Source organism: Meles meles, chromosome 8 (assembly GCF_922984935.1).
Source record: "Meles meles chromosome 8, mMelMel3.1 paternal haplotype, whole genome shotgun sequence".
Lineage (NCBI taxonomy): Eukaryota > Metazoa > Chordata > Mammalia > Carnivora > Mustelidae > Meles > Meles meles.
This window is the reverse complement of record NC_060073.1, coordinates 62259470-62277542: the sequence shown is the minus strand read 5'-3', so window position 1 is coordinate 62277542 and position 18073 is coordinate 62259470. Positions and strand designations below refer to the sequence as shown.

The 18073-nt window shown below is 46.5% G+C and overlaps 2 protein-coding genes across 2 annotated transcripts in view; both read left to right on the top strand.

Annotated features, from left to right (window-relative positions):
* The window catches only part of LOC123948783 (olfactory receptor 2AT4), a 110464-nt gene extending 100094 nt beyond the window's left edge, over positions 1-10370 (top strand). The window contains exon 3 of the mRNA XM_046015934.1: positions 9338-10370. Within this exon, the coding sequence (XP_045871890.1) occupies positions 9338-10370 (1033 nt within the window). The remainder of the gene's footprint in view (positions 1-9337) is intronic.
* A 626-nt stretch (positions 10371-10996) lies between these two features.
* On the top strand, positions 10997-13876 carry LOC123948782 (olfactory receptor 2AT4-like). The gene is given in 4 exon segments (XM_046015933.1): positions 10997-11079; positions 11197-11289; positions 12299-12321; positions 12924-13876. Coding segments are annotated over 4 exon segments (1152 nt in total).
* The last annotated feature ends 4197 nt before the right edge of the window (positions 13877-18073 follow it).

Here is an 18073-nt window from a genome sequence, read left to right as displayed (position 1 = left end):
CCATATATATTTTAAATAAGCTGCCCATTATTCTATTCTATACATCTTTAAAATAATACAAACTCTATCACTGAATGCTGCTTCCACAAATATGTGGAAATTAAACAGCACACCCTTAAAAAAAACCAGTGGGTCAAAAAAGAAATCACAAGGAAAATCGGAAAATACCTTGTAGAAAATGAAAACACAACATAGCCAAAATCAGGGGATACAGCTAAAACAAATGCTTCGAGAGAAATATAGACCCATAAATGCTCATATGAAAAAAAGAAGAAAATCTCAAGTTAATCATCTATTGTTATTAGATTATGTATTAAATTATTTATTAATAATCTAATTTTTACTTTAAGAAATTATTATTTTATCATTTTTCTTTAAAAACGAACTCAACTCAAAGCAAGCAGTAGGCATGAAATAACAATAAAGATTAGAATGGAAACAAAAAAAGGATGGGAAAAATTGACAAAATCAAAACTGGGTCTTTGAATACATCAATAAGATTGACGAACATTTAGGTGGATTGACTAAGAAAAAAAAGAGAAAAGACCCCAATTACTAAAATCAAAAGTGAAGGAGGGAACATTACAACTGCACTGCAGAGACATAAATTCAAAATGTCAAAGGCAAAGACCAGCATGCCACACCTGAAAACAGAAGGCAGAACTTACCACCAGATTAAGCATTAGGAATGTTCCAGCATATGTTTCTGAGGAACACGGGGAACTGATCTCATACAGGGCTGGGGACAATGTAGAGGGGAGGGGCTAGTGGACCTTCAGAGGTGCTGGTATTGAGGGAACAGTTTGCCTTCGGTGGTGGAAGTGTGGTTACTGGGGGGAGGGTGTTGCTGTGTGGCTGACTTTTAGACTGGCTGGCTTTCAGGAACGTGGATATTAGTGCAAAGCTGTCATTGAGCAATTAAACAGGTTTAAAACAAGTTCTGAGGACTATTTGTTACCATGGCTATCGAACAGCCCATCATTTCCTAGAAGCCTGAGGACATTTTCATTCTCAGAGGTAATAAAGTAAATCATATTTTATCCCCTAATGTTATAAAAGGAAGTCTTAAAGTGTTGGCGTTTTGCAAAGAAAGCTCAACCACCAGATTAGTTCTATTTTGGCTCATTTTTGTAGGTAAAACAAAATAAAATTAGAAACCTGAAAGGGATCTAAATCTTGGTTTCGGTTTGCTTTCTCTGACCTACTGTAGTTCAAATGATGGTTGTTTTCTCTGTGAGCCCTTTCTGCCAATAACCAAGTCTTGTTGTTAGTTTCATTCGTCACACCCCAAAAAGATTTTAGTCCTTTTCATGCTGCCAAAAGCTGGCTTTGGAGGTTGGGGGGGGGCGTTTCTTTGTTTTCTTAAAGATGTTATTTATTTATTTTTAGAGAGAGAGGGAGCAGGGGGTGGAGGGCAGAGGCAGAGGGAGAGACAGAATTCCAAGCGGACTCCCTGCTTTGCGCAGAGCCCAGCCTGAGATCACAACCCCATCAAGAAGCAAGAGTCTGACACTTAACTGATTGAGCCACCCAGGTGCACCTGTTTTTGTTTTTGTTTATGTGCAAACCTGGTTTTTATTTTTTTATTTTTTTAGTGACGTATAGTTGATGCACAACGTTACAACACAGTGATTCCGCAAAGTCTAGACATTATGCTGTGCAGCTACCATCTGTCACCATACAACACCATCATGGCAATAGGTGTTTATTAAGGAGCTCTGTCATGGGCAACCCTGTCGGGGTCCCCTCTCACTCTTGAGAGCTTTTTCTGTATCTTCACTTAATAAACTTCTATCGTTTTATTCACACACACACACATACACAAAAGGAGCTTGGTCATGTCTGAGGAACAGAAAACAGAACAAAAATCCACCTAACAGTCCAGTGATTCTGCAGGAATTCTTTGCCTTTAACTTGAGAATGGGTAAACCTCCTCCCCTAGAAAAACCCTCAGCTTTTACCTTTGTGGCCCTGAAGCAAAGATCCACATGTACAAATTTATCCCAAACCAAAATTCCTCTCCTTCAGTTGGAAGGAGTAGATCTGGAGAGGAGGAGAGACCAAAGATAGTTTGTTCTTCAACGAAATTTCCCAAACCATCTTCAGTCCCCTCAGAAGTTCCTTCGATCAGAAGGGGCTACAGCCTCTGCTGTACTATTCTTTCGGTTTCCAAGAAGCTGCCAATGGGTTAGTAATCTTGCATCCCGCAGTTGTAAATCTACAGTCGGCAGACATCACTTCTAGAAGTCTCTACCGTGGGCTGAAATGTTTTTCCCCTGGGTCCGGGCAGCAGCAGGTCCAGGTGCAGCGAGGTCCTCTCAGTCATTGCTGGAGTTCACGTTCTCGGGTCTCTGGGTTTGAAGCTGGGACGTCCCTGCGCGTACACACCTATTCCCCTTTAAAATGTGCTTGCTGCAACACATGAATCCATAAACTCTACCTCTGACACTAATAATGCACTATACAGTAATTAGTTGATTTAAAATAAAACAAAACAAAATAAAATAAAATAAAAAGTGCTTGCTGCTTGGCCCAGGAGTTCTACTTCTAAGGACCTATCTGAGAGAAATATCTGGGTACCTATCCCCAAAATGCATGTTAAAAGGACATTAATTATAATAATGTTCAGAATAGCAATAATTGTGTACAACCTAGATGTTCATTGGCAGGGAAATGATGAAATATTTTGAAACCTGAAAATACATGAAATAATTGGTGTCATAGCCATACTACAAAATACCAAGTAACAGATTAAAAGAATGAAGGATGTCAGACAGAAAGGTTCCAAGACTCAGTAAGCTGGAATATAAGTGACACCATAAGAACAAAATGACTCTATGTTAGGGGAAAAACAAAACAGTCCCTCCAACCCCCGCCACACATGCAAGCTTAGGGAAGGTGTGGAAGGAACACACCAAATCGTTACCTTTGGCGGGGGGAGGGGAAATATGAGGAAGGGTTGGTGTGAAGAAAGCGTTTACCTTTTACCCCATAAATCTCCATGTTGTTTAAACTATTTTACAATGGGATCTATTTATTACTAGTGAAATTTTAAAAATTGTTTAAATTTTATACAGATTAGTGGAAGTGTGACAGAGACAGAAAGTAAGAGCTATGGAGCCTCAGGAAGGAATCTGACAGACTGAGGTACTAACAGGCTGTGATCCAGCTTGGGCCCTGGCTGGGTCTGGGGCACAGTCCGCCCTGCCTCACATTCTTCCCACAGAACTTTAGCAAGTCCCTCCTGGAACATCTGTGGTAGTGTGTCCCGGTGGCACAACAGGGTTTTCCTATTTTGGTTTATCCAAATACAGCTCTCCCTTACTGAATGTTTACCATGAGCTAGACCCGAGCTCAGCACCTAAACCTTCCCAGAAGCCTGCAGGAAAGGCAATGCTGTTATACCCTTTTCACAGGGAAGGAAATAAGAGCCCAGGGAGGTTAAGGGATTTGTTCAAGGAGATATCACTGGAAAGAACTGAGGTCTCTGCCATTGGCCGATGTGCTGCTGAACAGCTGAACTACAATGGGAATCTTGGGCCCAAATCCCAGCTCTGCCAGCAGCCACTGAGGTGACCCTGGGCAAGTCATTTCCCTTCACTGGATTTTTCCCAGCTCTCAAATAATGGGGAAAGTCTTGGCTCTGCCTGTCTTCCCTGGCTGTTGTGAGGCCCGATGGGAAAAAAGAATCGAACTCTTACATGGGTGATAAAGTTCTGGGACCCATGAGGGTTGTTAATGACACTATTTCCATTACCTGCAAAGCCCAGGGCCACATCCCCCACTCCACCCTAGGGAGGTGGTCCCAGCTGGCGGGCGTGGAGTCCTTTAGGGGAACCAGCTTGAGGGAGAGGCCCCAGCAGGCCCTGACTCCAGGGTTTAATGGGCCGTGGCCCAGCTCCTTCCTGGCTCTTCCCCCAGGGCCAAGTGTGGTGACTCTACAGAAGACAGCAATGTGGATCAGGCCTGCAGGTGAGCTGAGCGGGGGCTGGAGTTTTCCAGAAGCACACAAGTTCAGAGAGGCCGGGGATGTGTACAGCCATAGTCAGGGGCCCAGGGTGCACCCCCAGTCTGTGTGGCTCTGGGACAGACACCCCGACAGGATGGGCAGGGATGGGCAGTCACAGGCAAGAGGCTGATGCTTTTGTGAGAGAGTTTCTCACAGAGGCAAGGCCGATGACAGTGAAAGAAAAGGAAATATTTAGTGAGGCATCTGTAACACTGTGAGTCATGGATGAGGGAACTGCAGTTCAGGGGGAAAGTGGAAAGCGGTGAGGCCAGAATGGAAACCCAGGTCGCTATAGCTCCAATTACTGAGCCCAGACTCTATCACGTGCACATATCCTGCTCTTTGGCCAAGGGAACGGCACAGGATCGTGGAAATACTGTGGGAGGATGGCGTAGATTTGGGAGTTGTGGTGAAGCGTGATGATGCTGTGACCATGAGGGGCAAGCATGCCACAGGGCCCTCGCTCTCCCTCCTCAGAGGCTGGGGCCATGAGATGGCCATTTTGACCCCTCACCAGGCCAGACATAGAGACGTGCTCCAAGACGCTTACTGAGCCGGAGGAGACCATCTCTTCCAAAGCCCTCTTTTACAAGTGGGAAAACTGAGGCTCAGGGACCAAAGTCACAGCTGGCAAGAGGCAGAGCTGGTCCAGGAAGCAGCGCTCTTGGTCGCTAGGCAGGATTCAGGCCTTGGCCACAGGCTAGCCCCAGATCACCCTCTGCTCTCACCCCAGAGAGATGGACCTTGGGGCCTTGGAGATGGACCCTCAGTTTCTCCTTTGTTCAAGAGATATAACCACTCCCTGGCAGGCTTGGATGCTGAGAGGAGAGGATGTATGTAATTGTAGCATTGTGCTGAACCTCCTAGTGAGTGGTTTTTCCGTCCTCTGTCCCCCACCGGTGCTGTAATGTGGCTCACAGATATTCCTGACGAAGGAAATTTCCCGAACAATATCTTTGGTGCCCTTAAGCACCAAAAACACCCCTGTAATACATAGTCAACATGAACTCCCTTCATCTAAACCACAAACTAAATGTAAGGAAGTCCAGAAAGTTTCTGATTATGAGCACAATGCTACACTGGGGCTTTTCAAAAATATCAGATACCAAATTCTTGCAAAAACGTTTTTCAGTGCTCTTGTCTAGTGGTGCCCAAGCTTGTGCTCTATCTGTTGCCTAGGTACATTCTGACAAAACGGGAGTTTAGGGAAGGGAAGTGCTTCAGTGCTTTTCTGGGGGAGCAAATCAGTCTTACTTGTGGGTCTGTTCCGTGGCCCAGGAGGGAGGGCAGCCAGGGCTCCTCCTGAGGGATCCCCAGCTCCAGGGGAAATCCAGCCCCACGGAGAGTCTAGTTCTTGCTCTGTCACCGGCTTACTGTGTGACCTTGAGCAAACCACAGCCCATTTCTGAGCCCTCCCTCCCCACCCCCATTTGTGTGCCCTAGCTGTGTGAGAAATGGTCAAACTAAAACTCTCTCCTCGCTAATGACCCCTTCATGCCGACTGCATGATTCAGCAGCCACTCAAGGCCTGCTGGGAAAGCTGCATTCTGGCTCCCATCTCTGGACCACCGAGCTCCTGGTAGGGGTGGTGGTTCACTTTCCAATAGAAATAATCGGGCTCCATGATGGCCCTGCAGGTGCTTGGGCCTGGTGGACCCACGGACACAAAAAGAGACAGACACCCCCCGCCCCCAGTATGATCATAGTGATGACGAAGGAAAGCACAGGGACCCTGAAAGCCAGAAAAGAGGGCCCAAGCCAGCCAAGACCAGCAAAGCCTCTTGGGAGAGGGAGCATTTGAGTTGAGGCAGGCAGAAGAAGAAGGCAAGAGTAAGGAGTTACCATGTGACTGGAGTAAGAAGAAACAAGGCTGCCAGAAGATTGATCTTGGACGGCAGGCGAGGGGGTCATCTTCTTTCATGAGAAATCCTTATGAACACTGCATAGGAGCCAGAAAACTGGTCTCAAGACCCACCTTGGCTGTGAACTTGTTGGCTGACCTTGAGAAGACTCTCTGCTACCCGACTTCAGACAGCACTTGCCCTCTCTACCAGTGTTGTTGAGTAGAAGCGGGACAGAGGAGCGAGGGTAGGGGCTACTGATGGACTTGCTGGCTCTGAATTTTCGCACCTCACACCCCAGCTCGACTTAACTCAGTGACCATCAGTCCCAAATCATCTCCTCTGAGCTATAATGACCTGTAGGCAAATGCAGGGGCACCATTTGGGGGTACGAGGAAAACCTGCTCAGCTGGCCAAGGTAGGTTGGGTCTGGTGGTCTTGTTAGCTGAGAATTAACTCTTTTCAGCTGGGGTGTAGCAGCTTTGCTCCCCTGCCTGGGGACTGGGGCCTGACCTTCAGAACATAGTATTTTTTTTTTCTTTCAAGGAAGCATTCACAATGAAGTGGTTTGTTCCATGTGTCTTTTGGGAAAGGTATTTTACCAGCCTTCACTCCTTAAGGAGAAACCAGGCCACCCACCACACATGCTAAAGAGATTAAAGAACAAATTGAAATTACTTTTTTTTCCCCGCAAGTTGAATTTTCTGATTGTGGGTGCCAATATCAGCGTAGAAATGGAGAAGAAAAGAGAAAAAACTTTGCCCCAGTCTCTTCCCAAATAAAAACTTCCAAATTGTCCGGGGGACATGATCTAGAGAGAGAGCCCCAGTCTGGGGGTCTGAGACCTGAGTTCTGGTCCTCCTTCTGTGACTGACTGGCCCCATGTGATTAGGCAAGACTTTGGCCTTTCGGTCTATAAAGAAAAAATCTGGCAACCATTTTCACGTTTGGTATTCTTACGATTCAATGACATGAGAGAGGTTTTAGCACGAGTCAGAGAAACAGGACAGTTCTGGAAAAATCAAGGAGGGAGTCGTTTTAGAAATCATCAAGGTTAACGAGGCCATGATATAAAGTGACCATGGACTTGTTGCTGTGTATGAAAGGAATCCATATGCCCAGTCAGTTGAAGGACTCCAGGTCTGTGAGTGCTCAGAAGCACACATCTGTCCTTCCTTGACAAGGGAAGCCCCTGAGGTAGGGGCTTGTGCCTTAGGCACTGTCACAAGAATATTATGTTTTCTCTGCAACAGTGGCCCCTAAGACCCCTAAGTTTCCAGTTTACTACAGTACCTTCTTAGCTGGGGCTAGGGAAGTCTACAGGCTACTGTTCATCAGGAAATCTTGCTCTCCTGCAGCAGCACTAGGAGGGAGGGAACAAATCATATCACACAGGAAAGCCTTCCAACCTTTCTTTCTGCCACTGGATTGAATATACCTTTAACCCTGACTCCTATCAGCAAGAGACTTCAACAAAAGGCTGCCTCTGCCATTCCTCTCACTGTAGTAGGACAAAAAGCCATACACACAGAGGCAAGATTTAAAATATCCTGTTGTTTTTGTTTGCCTGCTTGCTTGCTTGTTTAAATAAGGTATAACTCAGGCATAATAAAGCCTATAATATTAGGTACAGGTATAGATCTAGCTATAAATATAGCTATAGCTCTAGATTCAAACATCATAGTCACAGACGCAGATACAGATATTGATATACATATAAATATAAATTATAGGGACACCAGGGTGGCTCAGTCAGTTAAGCAGCTGCCTTCAGCACAGATCATGATCCCAGGGTCCTGGGATCAAGCCCCACATTGGGCTCCCTGCTCAGCGGGGAGTCCGCTTCTCCCTCTGCCCCCTAGCCCTGCTCATATTCTCTCTCTTTCTCTCTCTCTCTCCCTCTCTCAAATAAATAAATAAAATCTTTTTTTAAAAAAAGACAAATATAGATATATAAATGTAAATAGATCAGCTAAAGATATAGCATATTTCCAGCAACCCAGAAGGCTCCCTTGAGCCCAGCCTAGTCAAATCTCCCCACAAAATTGAGCTAATCAAGGCTTGAGTTAGGTTTAGTTTCAGTTTTCATAAGATTCATTCTAACTTGGACTTGCTCTTGTTCTTAAGGTATGGATGGCCTCCTGGGCTGTGGATTGTTAACATAGCGGATCTCTGTCTCCTCGGCCCTGAAAGATAGTAGATTTCCTTCTACCCTTTGGAGGTTTTGAACCTAAGCTTTAACAACCTTGCCACCTACTCCCTCAACACACACACACACACACACACACACACACACACACACACAGAGAGCTTCAGATTTTTTTTTTTTTTTACAGCTTCAGAAATTTTGAAAATGTTTTGAGGATAAGACCTTGATGTTTTAGAGGCAGACTTTTTCCCTCTAATCTCTTAAGCATCATGGGATCTACCTTTTAGAAGTCTCTTTATTATTTTTTTTTGGAAGCCTCAAGCCCTGCTTCCCAAACTGTTTTGCATAACACCCAGATTCAGAAGCTGTCCCATGGGGAAAACCTATTATGCATTTAGATTGTCTTAAATTTCCAGTATGTTTTACAACCTTTTTTGACTGCCAAAAAGCACTGCTGCTTTTTCCTTCTGTCATCTGTGTCCCTCTGCCTGGGCCAAGTCCAAGCCACGCAATGGTCCCCAAATCAAATATTCCTAGGAAAGATAAGAACTGGTGACTGGCAGTTCACTTTGGAGAGTCCCTCCTCGCTGGAGTTCCAATTCATTTCATCCTCATGGCAGCCATGTTTCTCCAATTTATTTTAAAAAATGTGATCTGTGTAATTTCTCCAAGTTTTCCTAGTTGTTGCCATGCAAGAGTTGGGCCACCATGACCTATTACATCGTACATAGGAGTAGAAGTCCAGATACGTAGCTTAAGAGGTATATGGAAAAAAATACTACTCAAGGCACACAAGCAAGAAACAGGTTTAATAAGTATGTGAGCAGAAGCAGGTTGTGGAGAGCCTTGGAGACAGCAGCCCTTACAAGATGGCGGCGAGATGGTAGAATTTGAATGAGTGCAAAACTAGAAACACAAGCGTAAGGACTTGATTTGAGAGAAGAGACATCCCAAGCCAGACAACATGGGACCCAAGATGAAGACCAGAAGAACTCTTTCCAAGCATTTTTCACAATTATAATTCCGTAATCAACTGTTACGATCTGACTTTCCCAGTAAGACCTGAACTCTCAGATAGGAATTTTGTGTGCTTTCTTCACTTTCGTCACTGTATCACGTGAACACAACATAATGACTTCTACCTGGTAGGTTATTATGAACTAGTAATTAATATTTGACCAAAGAAGAAAGGGAGGAATTTGGGGTTCCCATGAGAGATATCAATAAATACCACAACTTACGATCAGTCTTCTAGAATTGGCTGTAAGTGATTGTGTTTATGTTAACTATAAACATTAAAAATGTCATTCCAGAGTCCTTTGTTTCTATGGTTTTCAGATATCTCCAGGATCCAGATGTTCCAGCTGCCTATCTCCCAGAAATCCAGCTCTGCTTCACTATGGAGGCCACAACCTGCAATGGATCAGCGGATGGATCACCAGTCTTCTACCTGGTGGGAATCCCCTCTCTGCCAGAGAACTTCTTCCTCCCTGTGTTCTTTATTTTTCTCCTCTTCTATTTTCTCATCCTTCTGGGAAATGCCCTGATCCTGGTGGCTGTGGTGGCAGAGCCCAGGCTCCATAAGCCCATGTACTTCTTCCTGATCAACCTCTCAACCCTGGACATTCTCTTCACCACGACCACTGTCCCTAAGATGCTGTCCCTGTTCCTGCTTGGAGACCACTTCCTCAGCTTCCCTGCCTGCTTATTGCAAATGTACCTCTTCCAAAGCTTCACATGTTCAGAAGCCTTCATCCTGGTGGTCATGGCCTATGACCGCTATGTGGCTATCTGCCGCCCCCTGCACTACCCTGTCCACATGACCCCACAGACCAATGCTGCACTGGCAGCCTGTGCCTGGTTTATTGCTCTCCTCCTGCCCATCCCAGCAGCAGTCAAGACCTCCCAGATGGCGTATAACAACATCGCTCACATCTACCATTGTTTCTGTGATCACCTGGCTCTGGTCCAGGCCTCCTGCTCTGACACCATGCCCCAGACCCTAATGGGTTTTTGCATCGCCATGGTGGTATCCTTCCTGCCCCTTCTCCTGGTGCTTCTCTCCTATGCTCACATCCTGGCTTCGGTACTTCGCATCAGCTCCCGAGAAGGACGTTCGAAAGCCTTCTCCACCTGCAGCTCCCACCTCCTGGTGGTTGGTACCTACTACTCATCCATTGCCATAGCCTATGTGGCCTACAGGGCCGACCTGCCCCTCGACTTCCACGTCATGGGCAATGTGGCATATGCCATTCTCACACCAATCCTCAACCCTCTCATTTATACACTGAGAAACAAGGATGTCAAGGCAGCCATCACCAAAATCACCTATCTCAAGACCCAGTCTTGGATAAGAACCCTCGCGCTTTAGACACAGCTAATTCTGCACTCGGGACACCAAATAACAGCACCCAAGACAGTTTAGGAGCTCAATAAATATTGTTGAGTAAATAAATTAATGAATATAGAATGATAAAAGAGAATTCAACTGAACAGATGGTTCCAACAGGCCAAGTCAGGTAGACAAGATGACACATCCATGCATTTCAGTCAGACTTCCCATTAAAATAAAAAGTCTACACCATTGGCATAAAGGGCTGAGCCCTTGAGGGTTGTTAATGATACTCATCTTGTTATCAGCAAAGTCTAGGGACAAATCCTACCCTCCCTGTATATGTCCTAAGAGATGCCAGGGAGTTGATCTCTGAGGGATGGAGGGTACGGTTCCCATAGGAGGACCATCTTGAAAGAAAGTACCCAAGAGACCTGCCTAAAAGGAGAGAGCTTAGGGTCTAATGGGTCATGGCTCCACAGCAAAAAGGCCTTGCATGGAGATACCACAGGAGATACCCGTGTGAACCAGGGTTGGCCGGTGAGTAGGGCTAGGGATAAAGTGCCCCACGACAGGCAGAGAATGCTGGGGTGGGAAAACAAGGCAGAGAGGCCAGGACCTATAAACCAGGACCAGGGATGAGGAAGAGAGATTGGGTACACAAGATGGCGGCAACCAGGATCCAGGCTGGCTGTGGATACACGGGCTGTGGGACCTTAGACCACCTATCCTGGCAGATCTGGACAAGGTGCGCCTCTGGGTGGGATTGCGAAGCAGCCAAGCAGAGGAGGGAAGAGAAAACTGCTGGACTCAGTGACCCCTGAGGACCCCTCTGGCCTTGACCCTCAGCGTTTCTGCCTCCCAGATGTCCTACTCTGCCTGCCTCACCCGGGACTGTTGGCCACAACTCCCTCTCTGAGCGCAGAAATGCCCATGCCATGCAGTCGCATTCCTTCAGGTGTGAGAAAATCCCAGAGGCCCAACATCTCAGGGTGGGGTTCGGAGAGTAAGGGATAAGCCTCTCAATTTGGGACGGAGGACTTTCACTCTTGGGCAAGGTCTTTGGGTCTGACTTCTGGAGGATTTCAAAGGAAATTTTGAATTGGCAGATATCGTGTCTTGTTTCAGCACTCGCCAGAGGGAGACTCAGAAAGAAATATGAAATATTTTTGTCTGATGTTATCAATGGAAAAAAAAAACGGAAAGGGAAACAGAAAATCTTGGTCCTAGTATTTTCTCCTCAAGTTTCTTCCCTGGAAACTTGAACTTCTGGATCCTCCAGGAAACATGACATAGAAGAAAGAGGCTGTTTTGGGAAACAAAGGCCTGAGCTCTGGTGGGGAGTCCTGCAGGTTGCCTGTGGCAGCTGGAAGTCCCTTTCTTTCTAAAAAATATTTGTTTATGTATTTGAGAGAGACAGAGAGACTGGGGGAAGGGGAAGAGGGAGAGAATCTTCAAGCCGGCTCCTCCCTGAGCGTGGAGCTCGACACGGGGCTCAATCCCACAACCCTGAGATCGCCACCAAGTGTCAGATGCTTAACCGACTGAGTCTCCCAGGTGCCCCAAACCTCTGCCCTTTCTATGCTCACTCTCTGGTCTTTGGGGAGAAAATTGTTGCATTTGAAAATAAAAACATTTTTTCCAGTTTTTACATTGCTGGTCTTCCACACAGAGGTGTTGTGAGAAGAGAGAGAAATTGGAAGTGACTTCAGGAAAATCATGGGGACACTGCTCATGGAGTCACCGGGATTCATGAGACAGGAATACCAACATCAATATAGATTTCTCGGGGCCCTTTGTCCAAGGGACAAATCCAACAGGGAGGGCAAATCAGTATTTCCCTTAGCTCAAACCCCCAGATCTGTGGGTTGAAAACCCAGAATCCCTTCTGGTTCCTCTGGGAGGGGTTCTTTCACCTTTGAGCAGCTACTGCAAGCCAGATTCTCTCTATGGTCAATGCCCCCCAGGTCACATGACAACTTCTACCCAGGTACCAGGAGCCTGCTAGGTAGCGGGCATGCAATGGTTAAACAGAAGCTCCCCCGCTGAGCTGTGGCAGCCAGCTGGAAGCTACAGAAGCTACCTATGTCCTATGGAGTCACACAGATGCTGTCTTGGATTCTTTGTTCCTGCCAATTGTGGGAGAAGCCACCATCAGTTCTGACTCCAATCAGGAATGATTCTTCCCATAAAGAGCATTTCCAATGTCACGCCCTTCACTGTAACTTGACAAAGAGCCCCATACCCAGAGACAACGGAATCCTTCCATAACACATAACACAACTATAATTAAATAATTATGTGATTCGTTGCTTAATGTCTCTTTTTTCCGCTAGAAACCTCTCCATGAAATTAGAGACCGTCTCTGTCTTGTTCAAGTATTTACTCTATACCCAGCATGTGACACATGGTTGCATATTGTAGACACTTTCCCATACTTGATTATAAAAGAAAAGAGGGTAACCTTAATTATGCAGCGATAATCACAAAATTATCATTCCAGAAGCACTGATTGTTCTGGTTTCCAGATGTGATTTGTCCCCAGACTTTTCCACTCCCTACTTCCTGGGCATCCATAGTAACCCACCACAGAGACCATAGCCTATAATAGATCAGAGGAGTCCTCAGCCATCTTCTACCTGGTGGGCATTCTCTCTCTGCCCACATCTCTCTTTCTTCCTATCTTCTTTGTCTTTCTCCTGCTCTACCTGCTCATCCTAACGGCTGTGGTGGCAAAGCCCAGCCTCCACAAGCCCATGGACTTCTTTCTGATCAGTCTCACAACCCTGGACATCCTCTGTACCACGACCACTGTCCCTAGGATGCCATCCCTTCTCTTGCTTGGGGACCGCTTCCTCAGTTTCCCCACCTGCTTCCTGCAGATTCACCTCTTCCACAGCTTCTCCTGCTCAGAAGCCTTCATCCTGGTGGCCGTGGCCTATGACCGCTATGTGGCTATCTGCCGCCCCCTGGCTATACCTTGTCCTCATGACCCCCACACCAATGCCACCCTGGCAGCCTGAGCCTGGCTCACTGCCCTCCTCCTGCACATCCCCACCAGGGTGCAAACTTCCCGCTTGGCCTTTGACAACACTGCTCATATCTCTCGCTGCTTCTGTGACCACCTGACTGTGGTCCAGAACTCCTGCTCTGACACCACGTCCCAGACCCTCATGGGCTTCTGCATCACCGTGGAGGTGTCTTTCCTGCCCCTTCTCCTGGGGCTTCTCTCCTGTGCCCATATCCTGGCTTTGGTGCTTTGCATCATCTCCCGAGAAGGATGCTCAAAAGCCTTTTTCACCTGCTGCTCCCACCTCTTAGTGGTTGGTACCTGCTACCTATGCATTGCCATAGCCTCTGTGGCCTACAGGGCCAACCTGTCCCTCGACTCCCACATCATGGGCAATGTGGTGTATGCACTTCTCACCTCTGTCCTCAACCCTCTCATCTATGCCCTAAGGAACAAGGATGTCAAAGCAGCCAACACCAAAACGACAAGTCTCCAGGACCCAAAGAATGTGAGGAACCCTGATTCACAGGTGTAAGTTTACCTTTAGAAGGAAAAGTAGAAAATTCAGATAGCCAGGTAGAACAAAAATCTCAAAATACAGCTCTAGGTGTTTCTCCTCCATTATACTAAAATAATAATTTTCTTTCCTTCTTTTTTTTTTTAAAGATTTTCTTTATTCATTTGACACAGAGAGAGACACAGTGAGAGGGGACACAAGCAGAGGGAGTGGGAGAAGCAGGCTTCCCGCTGAGCAAGGAGTCTAATGTGAGGCTCGATCCCAGGACCCTAGGATCATGAACTGAGCCGAAGGCAGTGGCTTAACCACTAAGCCACCCAGGCTTCCACCTTTACTTAATTCACAGATAAAACATAAAGGATTTTTCTATTCAATTTTTAAGTTATGAATCCCAAATCTCACAAGACTATGAAAATAATTGTGATCACAATTCCGTTAGTTCAAAGAATTTTGAATCTCAGAGACTTCAAGCTTTTGACTAGCAAGAAATTCCGTCTTTCCCCTTGTGTCTCTTCTTCTCGTATTTCTAGATGTCTCCAGGATTGCCAACAGATAGTGTGAATCAGTCTTGCCCTTTTCTGCTGTGGTAGCAAGTCAGAAATCCCCTTCGAGGAAAAAGTCTGACACTGCCACCCTCTCGGTCCTTGTTGCCTGAAAACTCACTGCCACAACAAATATTATAACACCAGTCACACGGGAAATTTCCCTCTGGTTTCTGGACACTCATATCATAAAAGTAGAGTAGACCCTTCCTCTAGCTTCTGCTTAGGTAAGTGACGTCCCTTCCCAAACCTGTGTGGGCATCGAAGCCTTACAGTTCTTGTATTTCCCAGCCATTCCACAACAATGGGGAGCTAAGTGGAGAAATCTCCCTTTATGGTTAGTATGCTGTGTCTACAACCTCTACTCTTTCCTCTTTTCCTCTTTCTGGCCCTAGCAGCCCAACCAGGCTCCTTATTCCTTCCCCCCTCCCCATGCCAGATTGTCTCTTGAAGACCTGTCCAGCTTGTCCAGACAGGGACAGACAGACCATACAGTTAAAGTATCTGGGGGACCCAGGTGACCGATAACCTCATCTCTGGCTCATCACAGATATTCTCATTCCAATTTCCAGGGTTCAGTGTTCTGCCACTCATGGCGCTAACTTTGACCATTTTCCTGTTGCATAAAACCCAAGGTAGCTGGGAATTCAACCGGTGATGCAGCTCAGCCAAGGGGAGGATTTGTTCCCAGACTCCGTGTTCCATGGTCTCACCAATCCTGTTGTGGTCAGAAAAGGTTTCTGGAAGCAGAATGACAGCAAGGCTCTCGTTTTCCTTGTTGACTGCCCCTGAACAACTGGAATCTGGACTCATGCTCTTCTATCTAAATCACATGCACTCTGCAGCACTTGCCTTAGTCCTTGAAATTGGTCTCTCTGGACCACAGTCCTCAAGGTCTAAAAAGACAACGTTGTAAGCTGCCTTGCCTCTGAGCTCCATAAGCTCTTAGAATCTAACCTGGGGATGTGGAAGGGATCTTTTTTTCTCTCTACTCCACTACCACCCGATAAACAACTCCACGAGTATCACCACATTACTACTGAAGTTCTGTCTTGTGCAACTTCTTTTCTGGTACCAGTTTCAGATTCAGTTCAGGGCTGTGGTTTCCTGCGTGTCTGGCAGAACCTCATGACATCTTTTCGTCTTCAGTTCCCCTTCTAGAAGGAACATTGACTGAATCACGGTGGATTACAGTGGATACAGTGCTACGGAATCCCAGGCTGGTTCCAACCCACTCACTGGGTCCCTCTCCTAAACATTTTCAGGAGCAGACCTGAAATAATAGCAGCAACAATGATAACGATAATAACATTTCCCGCCTGCAGCCTCACCCACCACGAGGCACAGTCAATGCGTATCTCCCAGTTAAAACAATAGTTTCAACCTTTATGCATTACAGGACACTATCAGGAAAGGGAAAAACCGATCTCCAGAATGGGAGAAAATATTTGCAAAGCATACACCTGAGAAGGGATTAATATTCAGAATATATAAAGAACTCCTACAACTTCACAACAGAAAAATTAACACAATTCAAAGGTGGGTAAAAGAATTAAATAGAAATTTCTCCAAGAAGATATATAAATAGCAAATAAGCACATGGAAAGACACTCAACAACATTAGTTATTGGGAGAATGCAAATCAGAACTAAAATGAGAAACCACTTCGCACAAATTAGGATGGGCATTGTTAAGAAACACACACATGCGGAAAATAGCAAGCGTCGGTGGGGACGTGCAAAAATTGGAATGCTCTGGCATTGCTGGTGGCTGCTGAATGCAAAGGCCTGGCCTAGGTAGGGTATGGCCCCTAGTGGGGGCTCAGTGTAGGACAGTGCTACCCAGGGGAGGGTGATTCTTGTGATAACGATGAAAGACCTCACACAGAGTTAGAGGATGAAAACTCATCTGCGGTTATGTGCACTCGTATTTTTCTTGTAAGTGGACAGGTTGCCTCTGAGACCTGCTCTCCCCAAGAGGGACGCAGCCCAGCCCATACACACGTACCTCCCTTTCCTCTTCCAAGATTCCAGTTGCCCTAATTGGCCTCCAGCGGGGAAACAGTTCTCATTGAAGGGCCCTAATTAATCCCTAGGAATTCGGTTCCCCACATTCTCCTCTCGCTCCACTCCAACTCCCTAGTTACTTGTTCCAAACAGGAAAGGAACTTTGTAGACTCCCCGAGGAAACAGAGGCCTGGGAGGGGATCACATGTGTGGCCTGTGCAAACTATCGTAATAAGGCCCCAGGAGACCCTGCATCATCAAAGCAGACCCTGAACTTAGAAGGTGAATGTTCAGGCCCCTTCCCAGCCCCTGTTCTGGCTTCATGTCCACACCCACTGTGCCCCATGTCATAGGCACTGGTGTTCTCACCTGACTCCCCACGAGCATCTCTGTTTATACAGCTCTTTCCATCCCATGGCTCTGGAGACAGGGTCTGGGTCTCTGCCAGACTCAGGAGGTCCTGCCCTCACCACATCTGTTTCCATCGCACACTCCTGCTCATCCTGCAAGGCTCAGAGCAAATGCTCCTCAGTGAAGTCTTAGCCCAGTGCTAGAGAGGCCACTTCGCCCTCTGTGGGGCACCCATGGTGTGTGGCTCCTGGCAGAGCCCTTAGTGCTGAGGGCCTGGAGCAGAGCTGGTTGTGTGCGTGTCTTCTGGCCATGACCCCAGATCCATAAGTGAGTAGAAGGTGCATCCAAGGCAGAGGAGGCCTCAGTCTTTGTTTTGTTCTATTATCATCTTTACTCCAAGGTGGATGATGCTCTGCATTGTGTTTGTAACTGTAACTTAAAAATAGCTTCTGCAGTCGAAGAAAATTATGGAAAAAAACCTAAAGCTTTCCTTAGGTGCAGGACTCCTCAGAGCCTTTACTAGGTCCATATCCACTGGGAATCTCTGAGAAGTTCATTGAGGATGCAGCAGTTCCTAGACTTTCTTACGACAGACCTTTTGACTCCCGAGGATCTTGTGGGGCCAGTACGCTCCTGAACCACTCTGGAAAATTCTGATGTAGATCGCAATTCACAGGTACTCAGCCCAGTTGGAAAAAAAATTATTTTATTTTATTTTTAAAGATTTTATTTATTTATTTGACACAGGGAGAGAGAGAAAGAGAGAGAGAGAGAGAGATCCCAAGTAAGCAGAAAGGCAGAGGGAGAGGGAGAAGCAGGGAGCCCAATGCGGGGCTCAATTCCAGGACCCTGAGACCATGACCTGAGCCAAAGGCAGATGCTTAACCGACTGAGCCACCCAGGCACCCTGAGGAAAATCATGTTAAAGCTTCACCTTTTATCATATTCCAAAATAAACCCCAAGTGCATTAAAGAATGAATGCAAGAATGAAACTATAAAAACGAAAGGAGATGCAGGCGGGGACCTGTGGCTTCCCAGAGCCTGAGCCTGGCCCCCAGTGTTCTGTGATGGTCTGTGGGATGAACACAGGGACTGCAGTGTCACTGACAGACATGCTATGGGGGTAACACGCAATTGGGTGTCTTAACTGGGAGGCTCCAGCTGCAAGATTGATGAGGGTCCATTTTGGCCATATTCCTCCTATGAAATCACATCTAGGAAATAACCTCACACCTGGAAAATCTCCCTCATGGCACCACTTAATGTGACCATCACGTTGAGCCCACCCGCTTAAAACAGCCTTTCATCCGAAGCA